Genomic DNA, 14,967 nt, shown 5'->3' on the forward strand with positions numbered 1-14,967 from the left:
ATTTACGAAAAGTTTTATTTACATTTTAAAAATAAATAACATATTATATACCATTGTTATCGATTCCTGTCGGAGCGCCGCCGCTCACATCTCGTAATTTTTAATACTTCATGCGATAATGACTCTTATTACAGCGTAGATACGAACTAAAATAACACACAATCGCATATTCATCATTAATTAGGTCAAGTTCGCTGCAGACAGCGTCGCACGTGCGACCGTATGCTTACAAACTAAAATACACATTTTGACTTTTTAATTATTTAATAAAAAGTCCCGGCAGTTCTGGAACATTTTTCCAAAAATGCCCGGCATCCAAAGGGTTAATAGATGTAGTACAAGTATGTATATTCTGCAAAATATAAGCAAAAATAGGCGACGTACAAGTATGTTTTAAAAAATATTCTGCAATATTATAAGCAAAAATAGGCGACGTCGTCATTCTAGGGATATTTTGTTTGGTACTTGTTTACTGTTTTCGTGCAATTGCTTTGAAACTGTTAACGGATACCGTTCATTTTTTCATCTGATGAGAAAAAAGGGACTTAAATAATTCAGTTTTATAAGATCTTTTAAGCAAGTTTCTCGTGAATAATTTTATCGCAACGATTACAAGTGGTTTTCTTATGCTCCTAATTTTGAGAAATTTTGACCTTGAGGTAAATACAGATCATAAAATAAAAATACTGACCAATGAACTATAATAAATATTCTGACCATCTGTCAAAATAATTCTTACCATTTAATATAAATTAAAAACAAATAATTTAAATTCTACCCATCTAATATTTATTCTGGATTATATTCTGACCTTTTAATATAAATTCTGACCCGTGTAATATAAATTCTCACCACAACCGTACTAAAATTTTTCCCTGAAAAATACAAGCCGATATACATTTCTACTAGCGAAAATATAATTTATCTAAACTATAATTTGACAGGTGTGAAACGTGTAAAAAAGGCAACGTAAGTAGTGGTCTTTAACTGACAGTTGTGACGCCATTTATTAAACTTCATTTCATTTTAAAAAATAGTTGTAGGACGACACATAACAAGTTAATTGATTTCACTGAAACAGTTAGTGAAATTATATTTATACTAGTGAAAATATAACTTCACTGAAAAATACACATTCACTGTAACATATTAAATATATTATATATTTTGATAAAATCCACCAGTTACTTTTGATTTTTTATTTCGTTTTAAAGACAAATCATTTTATTATTTAACTTTAATTTATTGTATACATTATTCATGTGTAATAAACCATTAGAGATAAGTAAAATGTCTTTCATATCTGAGACATGTGTCGATGTGTCTCAGACGTGATCGTCGTACATTATGAAACTTTACTTTCAAAGATCAAAATTAAGATAAAATATATATGTCTAATTTTATTTGTCAAAAATACGAAATATTAAAGTAGAGCTGAAGTAATAATAAAAAAAAACAGTCAATTTTATTAGTGAAGCATATTCCGTGGACTATTTGGGTAAAAATATGTATGAATAAAAATGTGCAAATATTAGAAAGTATTTCATGTATGCAATACTTACTTTTGTTTTCACTTCGCCAGCCATCCTTATCGTAAAAAAAAGGATGCGGTCATTTTTATGTTACATAACAGAATTACTGGAAACTGGTATTGTTAGACTTACACTCTCACTGCAGCTGATATTTTTGCACGCTATTTCGAAATTTGTTAATATGTGGATGCCATATTATTAGGCTCAAAGGTTTATGGCACCTTTAGGTGCCCAATGAGTACTAGCGATTTTCCTAATGACTTCTATATAAGCCATCCGCAGTGAAAGGGTTAATATTTGACTTAACTTTTTATGGCTTCGATTAAAATGTTATTTTTTTTATACATATACATAAATTATAGTGTGATTCAATATAATAAATATTATTTTTTACAGTTCTATAACACTGGCCGTGCTCCTCCTCATTCTACTCCGGAGTCTTCTCAAACGGATTCCGATGACGTATCGCCTCATTTGGCTCGTAAGAGGCGTACGAATAATCTAACGCATGGTGGCAGCAGCGGACATAACATGTCTGGTAAGAATCCAACATAACGACAGAGATCTATCATAGGATCATTGAGTTTGAACTAATATTTTTAATTATTACAGGATCGTTGAGCTTAGGAGTACCGGGCAGCACACCAAAACTCCACGGTATCTCAAAGGGACATAAAGAAAACCTTCATTTCTCACCGCTCGTTGGAGGATCTTACACTATTACAGCACCTTCGTTCTCAATATCAATGGAGGACGATGTCTCTAGGTAAAAATAATATAATTATATATTTACATCCATTAATCACCGAGCATGTTATAACCATGATTATTTTTTCAGTATCGATACAAACAACTCTTTCAACGATACCAGCCTGACGCTCTCGACGTCAGGATCGAGCAAAGCCACAGCCGTCGCCAACTCCACCATATTGTCAAATCAGTCCTCGACGAGTGTAGCGCCAGTTGTGACCACGACGCCAGCAGGTACTGCGTTAACATTCAATACGAGTGCCGCCGGAGGATCTGCGGTACAGATCCATACTAATACCACTAACAGTGCCGGCGCTGCGGCTGTGTCTGCACCAAGCCCTGTTCATAAGCATGTAAAGAAGAGTGCCTCTGCTTCTGGACTGTCGCTAATAATACAATCGGGTTAGTTTTGCCACTTGAAAAATGGTATATCTCCACCAGTTGAATATGAGAATGAGACCAAATAATTTGAATCAAGGTAATCAGTGTGTTTATAAGAGTGCTGTCTTTGCTTTTATTCCGTTTAATATTTTCTCATTCCCCATCTGAGCTTGTGGATTTATACATACATATAAATATTTTATATTAATATCAATTAATCGATCATATAATTTCAGACGATTCGTTCTGCTCAGTCGCTGGCGCTCCATCACCACCAGCCGGCAACACTTCGAGCACCAACTCGAGTCGTGATTCATCTCCATGCAGAGAAGGCTTTGCTCCATTATCCATTCAAAATCATGGGTTAGTATATTAAGTAATTAATATTGCACACATATAAATATAATACAGTCGAACCCCCTATAGCATAGAGATTGAAACTTCGTTATAGGAATACTACATTATAGGGGACTAGGCACCCATACAAAATTTGAGGTTAGGTTCTTTCAACTGTATTTTGTGAATTTAACGAAATCAGCAAATCAAACTTTTTTGATCTATTAAATGCCCTTGTATTTAGTTTGTAAACAAGAGCACGAAGAATGTCCTTGATTTTGCGAGTGCCAGTGGAGTCAAATGCAACAGTTTTGAGTTATTTTCTTAAAATGCGTAAGCCTACAATGAATAAATAATAAAAAGTAAATATAAATTACTAAACTTTTTCTGCAGTTTCTGTTATTTTAGGATATTAATAAAAATCTATTAATTATATTAAAAACAGACAATAATGGTAGAAATGATAAAAGTTAAACATCTTAAACCGTCAGTGTAATCTAATATCACATTCCATCGAGACCTTTTTAATACCTTAATTTCATCATCACTTTTATTAATAATAGGATAATTTTATTTTTTATTTTCTGCCTGTATTTTTTCTCGAATTTTATAATATGGTGCTTGACATTTTTTTAATTCAGCAGATTCACATGGGTTTTGCATTTAAATTTTGAAATAAAAAATTAGCTAAGCTTAGAAAGATTACGTATAATTTTAAATGCCCTAAAATTTGAATGTTGGATATAATGTTTGTAATAAATATGTAGGTAGTACATAATTAAATAATTTTATTATAAAAAATTAGGAAGGTTGAAACCCCCTGAAAAGTGTATACATAATGTATTAAAAAAACGTATACATTGATTTGCTTGATCATAATTTTTTCCATAGCTATACAAAAATAAATATTTTCTTACTGTATTGTAATGAATATCCCTGGAATATTATAGTCACAGAATACGTCTAGAGAAGTCAGGGGACAAACAGTAACAAAAATAATGCTATACGAGGGAACGCTATAGGAGGGACTGACTCATACGCTATAGGGGGGTTTACTTCATTGATATATTAAATTTCAGATTGCTGCAAATGTCAAAGCCTCCGATGGTGATCAGGCGCGGTCCGAAAGGGTTCGGATTTACCATCCACACTATTAGAGTGTACTTCGGAGAGAGCGACTATTACACAATGCATCATTTGGTGTCGGCCGTTAGCGAGGGCGGCGCAGCTTGGCAGGCCGGATTGAGAGCCGGAGATTTGCTTGTGTGGCTGAACGGGCACTGGGTAGCTGGTCTACTCCACACGAACGTATTGCGTCTGCTGTTGGCCAGTCCACGGCAAGCTTCCGTTCGAGCTCTGCCACTCGATCAGACTACCATTCAGGTTGGTTAAAAATAAATGATTAATCAAATTTGAAGATGAGTATAACATCGGAATCGATTTTTAGTCCGGTGGTCGTAAACGTGGCGCTTGGCAAGGACGAGCCGTGGGACGACCGAGCGGTGGATTGCCTGGGGCGAGCAGGCGAGGAACAGCGACCGGTGAAAGGAGAGCCGAGCCTGAGCGGAGGCGTAGAGCTTCACTCTTCAGGCGAATATCAAACAAGAGAGCTTCGGCTGAAATTCAACAGGTAATTTATAAAGACGCTCAATTTTGTAAAGACGCTTCTAATACAATCACTTCAAAATCTAGATGGTTTCATCCGGATTAGCGTCTCCGGTCAGTGGTACGGCTCCTGCAGCTCCTCGGTTCGGAAGTCCGCCGCAACGCATGTCGTTCGGACCCCCATCTTCCCTAATCTTAAACACGGGCTTAAACTCAGCTCCTCCCTCGCTTTTAATCGGTCCCGGAATCAACATGACTCAAACTGTCGAACCATCGCCTGGAGGAATAGCTGCATGTCCAGCGAGTCCGGCGAGTCCAGCCACTGAGAGAGTCCTACTTCCCGGCGAACCTGCGCCGAGCAAAGTGGCACACCACTATCAAAGGTACCATTATGATTATAAAATCTTTAATACCATCACGAGAGCTTTTTAAACCATCGTTTATTTTAATGCAGTTGAGGTTTAATAAAGCTTTTATTTATATGTTAATATACTTAATCCGCTTGCTGAAGGTTGGCGGTTGTTTTTTGGTTTTGTTATTATCGTCGAGGATGAAGGAGCAATACTGCATAAAGGATAATCTAAGGATGAAATAAGACCGACGCATGCAGAGGATATATATCATTGATCGCAATCGATTATCATTGAAATGAAAAGCATGTCTCATTGTCACGCGCTTCTTATTCACTTTACAGATTAGATATATATGCAGTATCTCACACCCTCGCTTTTGTATGATATAATACGATATGATTATATAACAAACACATCATAAATTTATATACAGTGATCCAAATTATTATATAAGACACGTACACATTCGTAGCACACTATGTATAATATAATAATACAAGTGGATTGAAGAAAAAAATTATCTAATATATTAAATAAAAATAAAAGTATTTTCTGAGAATTGCCAACTTACGCAAGCACCGTTTATATTTTGATAAAAGTATGCAAATATAAGGATGAGTCAAATTAAATATTTTAAAACTGCGGTCTTTTTAAGCTACTGCTGTGCCTATTTTGCATGCCTAATACGTACTGCCACTCTTCAAATCATATGTAACAGCACTGAATTTGTATCGCAAATTTAAGATTTTCATTTGATTCACTCTCATATCACGTTGCCAATCTTATTAGATGTTACGATCTTAGATATTTATAGCTATCTTATTTTGCAGGAATCGATTTCTAACGAATCATCTCTTATATACACAATTCTTCACAATAAAATATGGCTACTTTTAAACACGTTATTTACTAAACCGAGTCACATTGCTATTACACACACACAACACATCGGATTACTGTATATATACATTTATTGAAACATCAATTTGACTATTGACCGAATTCTGAAAAACTCATCTCGGCGGCGTTTTGTTTATTTATATTTTTTTACATTGACCGTAACAACATTAATTACTCTGTTATTTATACTAATGGCATTTTAACCGTCTGTTTTTTCTTTTCCTTCGCCTCCCTCTTATCATTCAGGCCATCCACACTTCACGGTCTTAAACATAAGTTAGGGGGGGCTGGCGGAGCGAGCGGTAAAACGACGGGAGCTCGTCGCAAGTCGGCCGGTCATATACCGTTGTCGCCGCTGGCTAGGACACCCAGTCCTGGACCGGTGGCCTCCAGCCCCACGAGGTATGGTGTACTACAATTGACATTTTAAAACTTGTGTCGTTTTTGATTTTTGTCGTTTGATTTTTTTTATTTTGTAGTTTTTTTATATAATATGTCGATCGATGTGTAATTTTTGTCGTTTTTGGTTTTATTTTTTAATTTTGCGATTTAAACTTTTAGAAACGAATACCGCTAAGTAATGGTATTAGCTATTAAATAGAAGTATGATCTTTTTCGATTAGCAAACATAAGTAATTTAGTATTTATTAGTTCAAACATGTTCATTTGCTATATGTCCAAATCACTAAATACTAAATTACTTGTTAGTGTATATTCTAGCCATAAATTTTGATACAGTTTTTTTCAATTTAAGAAATAAATTGAGTTTTATTCAATAAAATATGACATATTGACTTTTGATATTTTGATAAAAAATGACAGATCCGAAGTCATCATTGATGAAAGCATCAGATACATTTTAATATGCTTCAGGGGTAAATAACATATTTTGTTTATTATGTACTATATAGATATTTAGATAATATTCCTGAAAAGCTCTGCAACCATAGGGTTAATGTATAAAATATCAAAATGTACTAGTAGATGAAAAAACATTTTTAAACTGTTCTAATGCCACACGCCACATACGGGGCTCTACGCTATGCGACCGTAATGCCAAGAGCCACATACGGGGCCATATACATATTTTCAGAATCTGTTAATTACGCATCGAAATAATATTACAGGCCTATTTAGGTGAACGTTTAAAGTTAATACCGCTTGAAAAGCTGTCTTAAAAATGGCTAAAATTAATGTACTTCTTTTCAACGTCGCCAGGGTTGCCATTAACGACTTTGTTAATATATGAAACATAATTTTTAATACGTGTAGAACTTGACTAAACCTATTTTTGTTTCTCAAAAACTAAAACGTAGTCAGTTTGGGGTGACCAAATTTCACATGACATGCAAAAAATGCTATAAAGATATTTTATTATTGTTATATTGCTGGTTTATATTTTATAATAAAATATGTATTTTTCACTTTATTATTGTATTTACATGGGTTTGTATTTAAATTTTGAAATAAAAATTAGCTAAGCTTAGAAAGATTACGTATTATTTTAAATTCACTAAAATTTGAATGTTGGGTATAAAGTGTCATATCATATATTTAAATATATTTTATGATTCATTAATAGATTTGTAATAGATATGTATTACATAATTAAATAGTTTTATTATAAAAAAATTAGAATGGTTGAAACCCCCTGAAAAGTGTATATATAATACATTAAAAAAACATGTACGTTGATTTGCTTTATCATAATTTTTTCCATAGCCGTACAAAAATAAATATTTTCTTACTGTATCGTGATGAATATCCCTGGAATGTTATAGCGCAGCGGCGTTTCGCCCGTCACAGAATACGTGTAGTGAAGTCTAGGGACAAATAGTAACAAAAACTACGCTATATGGGGGAACGCTATAGGAGGGACTGCCACATACACTCTAGGAAACTTTGCAATACGGGGGAACGCTGTAGGGGGTTTTACTGTATCTCGGTTAAGTTAGCCAGCATGATCTGCCATCTTGCAGATGTTAAAAAATTCATAACTCCAATAATATTTTACAGTGAAGTTATATTTTCATCGCCGTTTCAGTGAAATCATATCCGAATACATTTTCACGTGAAATTATATGCTGTTTAAACTAAAGACGGCGCTAGTGAAATTATATGCTGTTTAAACTAAAACATAACATAAATAAATTAACCATTATACCAAAATGTTCTGAACGTATATGTAACAATACAGTTTCACTAATATTGACCAGTGAATTTATTAATCAACTATAAATTTACTAGTGAAAATATATTTTCACTGAAAAATTTCTTGTAACATATACACTAATAATTTACTACCCGGCTCCGTCCAGGATTCAAAATTCATTATGGCGTTTCGTCTTTAACTTATGATGGAAACTAAACATTGCGAGCTGAAAATAGTTGCGTTGACATAGAAATTTCATGACGCCAGAACTCACTGTAAATAAGATTTTTTGATGTTTTATAATTGAGATATATCACATTTTATTACTCAGTTAACTATTCATATAAAATGCTTGGACAATGGTTGTTTTTCTAAAAGGGTTGATATATTAATTTTTCGGGATTACTATCTAAATATTTAGTTATTCAAAGTATTTCATAATAAATAATGTAAGTTCAAGAGAAAAAAAATATGTTCCACTGAAGCAAATAAAAAATTAAAAAACGTATCTGATTATTTATTCAATAATGACGTCATTATTTGAAATGGTTAAACATTATTTTTTTGTGGCAGTGAATTTTTATTAGTACTATTTATTAGGACAATAAAAAATGTATGAAAAATAAATAAAAAAAAATAGGGAAAATGTTTTAAAGGTATATAAAAAAATGACACTTATGGCAATTTAAGTTTTCTACTTCTATCGTTATAAAAAATAATACAATTTGTAACTTAGTGGTATTATTGATGTGTTATGTAGTGCATATTTGCATTTTATTATTATACTTATTTTTGCTTTTTAATCATGTTGTTTGCAAAACATTATCTCAATATATTTTAGTAAATCTGGGAATTTAATTTTTTGTTTTAATTAAAAAACAATCTATGTACCATAAGCTGCAAACAAATTACAAATCTAAATTTCATTATGTATTATTTTAGATATTGAATTTACATTTTCATAATAAAAGCAACAAAAAATACAAGAGACAGAAAAACATCACTTACTCAATCTATGTAGTATGTTTTTGAAATTAAAATATTTGGCATGAATCATCTGCTTCGTTTCTGGATTGTTAGTTTTTTTGTTATTTATTTTTTTAATCTAAAATTGTCTCGTCTAAAAGAAACTCACGTGTTTTCTTAATTTATAGGTCGGTTAGTATCGACTGTGTAATTGTACCCCTGTCTGCTACCAAGTTATGATTTATTTACGCACACCAGGTAACAACGCGTTACGAGATTATGTTTTTTGTCGTTCATAGGTGTGTGTGACGAATCATCGATTAATATTATATAACAATTATTGTAAAACGTCATTGGTTTTTAATTAATTTGTGTAATTAACTATGTTACCATATGCATGATTTATTTATTATTAATTTATTATAAAGTGTCATGACTAATACAGATGTAAGTAATTGGATGTTATGTTAATATTATATTTTTTCAATATTATTTGAACGCTTTTTTCAATTAATATAATGATGATTTTAGATCGCCATCGCCTCTAGCAATTTGCCATCATGCTCCAGTGCCTCCTGGAATTAATCAAAATTCAAATACAAGTGGGAATAATTCTTCGGCTCCGGGAGTCACTCGTGGACGCGATCATCATGTGAGGGCCCAGGGCGCTCCGCGCGCTTGGCCAAGAGAGCCAGCGTCACCACTTCTGCGGAGAGCTCTTAGTCCTGATCGGTAATTATGAATATTCAAGCATTATTTTAGTTAAGATATAACAGGAAATCAATTCTTTAGTGCAGCGATTCCAAATTCAAAGTAAAGAAAGAACAGATAATATCAACTCATTTAGACCTGAAACTAATTTTTGCTATTTATATTTTTTATTTTAAATGGAATTAAAAAGGTACAAATATCATCTAAAAAATACGTAAAAAAATAAATTAGGCAAGGGTTGCTGAGAATCAGTCGTACCATATATGGTACGGTATGCCATATAGCCGTACCATATATGGTACATTCATATTCAAAAAGCAAAGTATGACATTTATTTATTTTATTTTTAATTATTACGCTCTATATAATCTAAGAAACTTAATTTTTTCTTCCCAAATATTTGTTGGTTTCATTTGGTACATTTGGGGTGCACTTGGGGTGTACCCCACTACACTTGTCGTACAATTGGGGTACCCCCCAATTTTTTTTTCGTTTATTGATATTTCAAAATATTTAAATTTTTTTCAATGTTTTTTTGTGAGAATAAAGAAACTTATTTCAACATACAGTTTTATGTTGACAGATGGTCAGCATAATAATACATGGTCATTATCAAGGTGTTCTAGGGCCAACTTGTTCGGATAGGCTCGCAATATTGTCAGATAGCACAACTGTTTGTATCTGTTTCTATTACATCTTTCAGTTTGGTCTTAGGTATCTCATTTTCAAAATTAAGAATATCAGAATGGAACATTGTAAATCTTTGATGTAATGTACATTAATTAGCTATATCCATTGACAACCCCTATAACGAAGAAAGAATATGTCTACCGGGTGGCTCTTTATAAGCAAAACCATTGTGTTGTATATTGATGATGATAAAGGATACGTATAACAATACTGTACTTACGGTAATTAACGCTAATGGTTCTCAAAAGTCTACGTAGTCATTGTAAGTTTAGTCGCTCTTCAAATATTCATTTTTCGAATGTACCATTTTCTCTTGTATTCTTGTTTGTCAAAGCACCTTTGTTCGATTGTCACTTTCTACTAGTCAATTTTTAATGTTAGTTTAAAATAACAGCAACTGTATTACGTAAGTCAAAGTTACTGCTCCAAAATAAAGTTTCTTATTACTCGCTATTAATGATATTAATTCTGTTCTTAGACTCCATCCCAGATCTGCGGAGAGCAAATGCGCTTTGATATCTCCGCTGTGCTGCGCCCAAGCCGCTTCGTCCACTCCGAATCCTTCCCGAAGCAAAGGAGGCTCTGCTCTCTGGCGTCCTTTACCCTCAGCGGCCACCGCTCCGATGCAAAACCTCGATAGAACGCCAGAACCGCCCGATCAGAGCAAGCACAGCTTCGGAGGTTCCGTCCAACACAGTCTCGGTCCGTCGTCCAACTCCAGCTTCGCCGTCGTCATTCCGCAACAGAAATTGCAAAAGCAAAACATATCGCAAGATCAAAACATAGATCTATGTCACGATAACGTTATATCGAATCAAGGGAACGCCGACTTGGGACAGTTCACGGTCATGGATAACACTCAATCTAGATTATCACTCAGTTTGACTGCTCCCGTCGAGATGCTACCGAGGATCGCTGAAGAAAAAGACTCGCCGACTAACACTTCGTCATCTTCCCATCTCGACGATAAGAGAGTAGATCAGAAGGTTAACGAAGCCGATAAGCAAGTTTTAAAAGTTTCACTAACGGATAACGTGAGAGTACCTCATGTATTTAACAAGAACGATAAGATCAAGCAGAGGAGTCGCTCTGAAGAAATGAACACTAGCATTGATATGAACTCTTCGCTGAATACCACTAAAACTTCTGAAACATCTTCGACTAGTTCGAGCAGTCCGAATACTACGAGTTCTTCTAATACTTCGTCGGCATCGGACGTACCGAAGAATCTATCTAAAATAATAAATAAAAGTATAGATACTCCAACGAAAAAAGCTGAAGAAATAGTCAGTATTCCACGATCACCGTCTTTGGTAGGTCAAATAACGTCTAAACTTGAAAGTATGAATCTTAAATCGTTACAAGAAAATGATCGGAAGCAAATTAAAGTGGAAGCGCAAAAGAGTTTAATCAAAACGGAATCGGTTAAAAAAGTTGACGTAGTAAAACCAGTTGCAGATAAAGTATCTGAGAAACGATCTCAAGATGTAGTTAAGAATGATATTAATACTAAAGTTAAGAGCGAATCTGATTCTAAAGCTATTAAATCTCCTGATGTTCCCAAAGTCATTGATAATAAAAAAGTTATCGATAATTCAAAACCACAGTCGCAAGTATTTAATAAAAATGTTTCAATACCAGTCACGAAGAGTGATTTTAAACCAATCGATAAAAAAGAAGCTGGTACTTCAGATCCGACCAAAAAGTTCGCAGAAGACTGTTCCACAGGGTCATCGTCGAATATTTCTAAAGCTAAGGAAAACTTCGAAGCTGTCAAGCCGGCGGCTCCGGCCGCGGATAAATCCGCGGGCATCAAGAAAGACGTACCAGGATTCACAGATAAAACGGTCAAAAAGAAAAAATGAGGATTGCTATTCTTCTGGAAGTAGATGGCGTCGCGCGTCCATTATAGTCCCTTTGGTGTTTAGTGCATGATTTGACACTTGGTTAATCTGTGATGTTTAGTTTCAATATATATTATTAATATAAATATACGTGTGTATTTAGATACTGTTTTAATTGCGTGGAATTGTGACAATTCTAATTATTATATTATATATAAATATATATAGCTTAATTTAGCTACGATGAGTGTCATCTCGTGTATGTTCCTTTTTTTTTGGTTCTGGATAGCGAACCGTTAATGTTTTGAAACGTCAATCATCTAGGACTAGTCTCTTCCAGAAAGCGCATGAATGTTAGTTGAATAGTGAGGATCTCAAGCGATTAATCATCGCTGCGATGTGTATAGTTTGTTAGACTGGATAATGTAAAACGGTTCCATTTAATAAGATCTTAGATATGCCAATTATTTTTAAAATACGAGTAGTCTTAAAAATGATGTTTGAAACATTTTTTTATAATATGCTTGTACTTATAAATCAATGGTGTTTTTAATATACATATAAAAAAAATGTATTTACACCAAAAATTTAAGGATTAAATAAGATTTTTTTATTAATGTTACTGCACGTTGTAATTGATTTGGTAGTTTTTTAGACAATCGTCGACACAAGTTTTGTTACACATGTTATGCTTCATATGTGAAAAAGCAATAATTGTAATTAATAAATAAAATTATTTAATTTTTAATTTAAGATAAAAAAGTTTAAGAAACACTTTTTGCTTTTTTTTGAAATCACAAAAATAGTTATAACCCTATGTTTCTATAATGTTAATAAAATCTTAGGCATATCTAAGATTGATTCTAATCATGAATAAACGTCTTTATGGAACCGTTTCGTCTTATTAGAAAGTCTTAGCGTAATGATGTTAAAATATACATAAATACAGAGCAAACCAAAATTATTTTGGTTCATCCTGTATTATGAAGAAGTGCAATTTCTGCTGTATTCGTTTATTATATATATATACGTAGCTAAATGGATTGTGTGATTGTTTGTTTCTTAATCGCTTTCGATATTGAATCGTTGACCTCTTCGTAGCGCTTTTACGTGTCTCGTGAACGGAGTTCAAATATTTCGGAAGCGATGTACGAGTGTGTATATGTATAAGTTTAAACGTATATATGTAAAAGCATATATATTCTGTGATTTCATCTGCTAATGCTGTTCATAAGTTTAGTATATATATGAATGTGTATATTTTAATATATTTTAATAATGTTCTAAGAACATTTGAATATTAGCTTATATTAATCTCCTTGTTTATTTATAATTAATTAAAATTATTTCAATATAAGCTTGTTAGAATTTCGTATATTATTATAATAACTCATGTGTATATTATGCGTTATGTAAAAATAAACCGATCAAAATATCCAATAATAATCAATTTTTTAAATTATTTATATTATGATAGTCAATTAAATATGTCACGTCAAATTATGACAATGTTAATTAAACTCTTTGATGTGGTAATTTTTTTTATATAAAATCTTATTTTGTATTTTTTAATTAACATTGCTTTTTTTTAAATACGCAATATATACATTTTTTTATCATGTAATTGTCATTACTGAAATATTACATATTTATTGTGACAAAATAAAAATAAACAGTATTACATGTCACGCTCAGTCTGCATAGTTTTTGAGCGCACTTTATAGCATATATAATCACTCTAGGCATTCCACAATATTTTGTTTTTCGCATCGTCTTATATGTGTATATACATATATATATGAAATGTTTTTTTTTTTTTTGTAAATATAAAAGCAAGTGTTGATTTTCAATTTTACATTGTTATTATTTTGTTTTATTTTTTGCACCTTTTTGGTTACTATAAAAATAAATCTAATGTAATTTTTGAGCTTAACTAAAACGACAATTGAACCCGTAACACATTAATTAAAATAGTCATACTATTATTATTAAAATTAAATTTTTAAACAAAATGAATGTTTATCATTTGATATTGTATTTTTCTACGATTTATTTTTCAAAGAGACAAATTAGTGCCAAAATTGTACTTAAAATTAAATTATATAAAGCGAAATTGGCATATCAGAACCATTTTTAATTTACGAAAATTTATCGAATAAACTCGCACTGAATAATTATTAAATAAACATCGTTTCAGCTTGACATTATCAACTTTTATAATATGAAAAATTAAATTAAAACCATAAAACTTTCTATGTAAATAATATACATCCGTGTATTGGCCGTTGATTAAACTTAGGTTATTAGCGATCGAAAAATATTACATAAATTAATAAACATTGTCGTTCATTGATGTTTTCTAGCTTTAGCGAGTCTCCCGTTATAATACCATACACATATAATAAAATTGCTTTTAATGACCTCGACGTCAAAAAACAGTGATTGCGTGAACGTTGTTTCTTCAACACTAAGTGTTGAATTATCACGATATATCAAACAACTAATAAGTGTAAAACCATATTTTTGATGTTTAGACGTTAAGGTAGCCCTTCAAAACTTGACTGTATTCACAATAAAATGTCTGAATTTAACAAGTGTTTTATTTTTATGATTGACTATTTAAATTAGAGAAACTGTTGCTGACATTGCAATGATGTTACGGACAAGCAGGAGGAGCTAACGTTATTGATTAAGAATAGAGTGGTAGGTCATCCAACTTATTAAAAAATTGAGAAAAACAGTTATCG

The 14,967-nt window shown here is 32.4% G+C and overlaps 1 protein-coding gene across 22 annotated transcripts in view; it reads left to right on the top strand.

The window, feature by feature from the left end:
• The window catches only part of dop (microtubule-associated serine/threonine (MAST) protein kinase dop), a 67,589-nt gene extending 53,506 nt beyond the window's left edge, over positions 1–14,083 (top strand). For 5 of the 22 annotated variants that reach the window (XM_088190672.1, XM_088190676.1, XM_088190678.1 and 2 more), the window contains 10 exons: positions 1,929–2,070; positions 2,145–2,298; positions 2,371–2,684; positions 2,900–3,026; positions 4,079–4,382; positions 4,447–4,629; positions 4,692–4,987; positions 6,104–6,259; positions 9,507–9,707; positions 10,855–14,083. In XM_088190672.1, coding sequence (XP_088046798.1) covers positions 1,929–2,070; positions 2,145–2,298; positions 2,371–2,684; positions 2,900–3,026; positions 4,079–4,382; positions 4,447–4,629; positions 4,692–4,987; positions 6,104–6,259; positions 9,507–9,707; positions 10,855–12,241 — 3,264 coding nt within the window. In that variant the 3' untranslated portion in view covers positions 12,242–14,083. Of the gene's footprint in view, positions 1–1,928; positions 2,071–2,144; positions 2,299–2,370; positions 2,685–2,899; positions 3,027–4,078; positions 4,383–4,446; positions 4,630–4,691; positions 4,988–6,103; positions 6,260–8,951; positions 9,085–9,163; positions 9,234–9,506; positions 9,708–10,854 lie in introns of all 22 variants that reach the window. The other 17 variants (XR_015810509.1, XR_015810511.1, XR_015810505.1 and 14 more) reach the window with 6 other exon arrangements.
• Positions 14,084–14,967: the final 884 nt, after the last annotated feature.

The sequence above is a fragment of the Plectrocnemia conspersa genome, unplaced genomic scaffold, assembly GCF_051122295.1.
Source record: "Plectrocnemia conspersa isolate PC_06_02 unplaced genomic scaffold, ASM5112229v1 ptg000008l, whole genome shotgun sequence".
In the NCBI taxonomy this organism is placed as follows: domain Eukaryota; kingdom Metazoa; phylum Arthropoda; class Insecta; order Trichoptera; family Polycentropodidae; genus Plectrocnemia; species Plectrocnemia conspersa.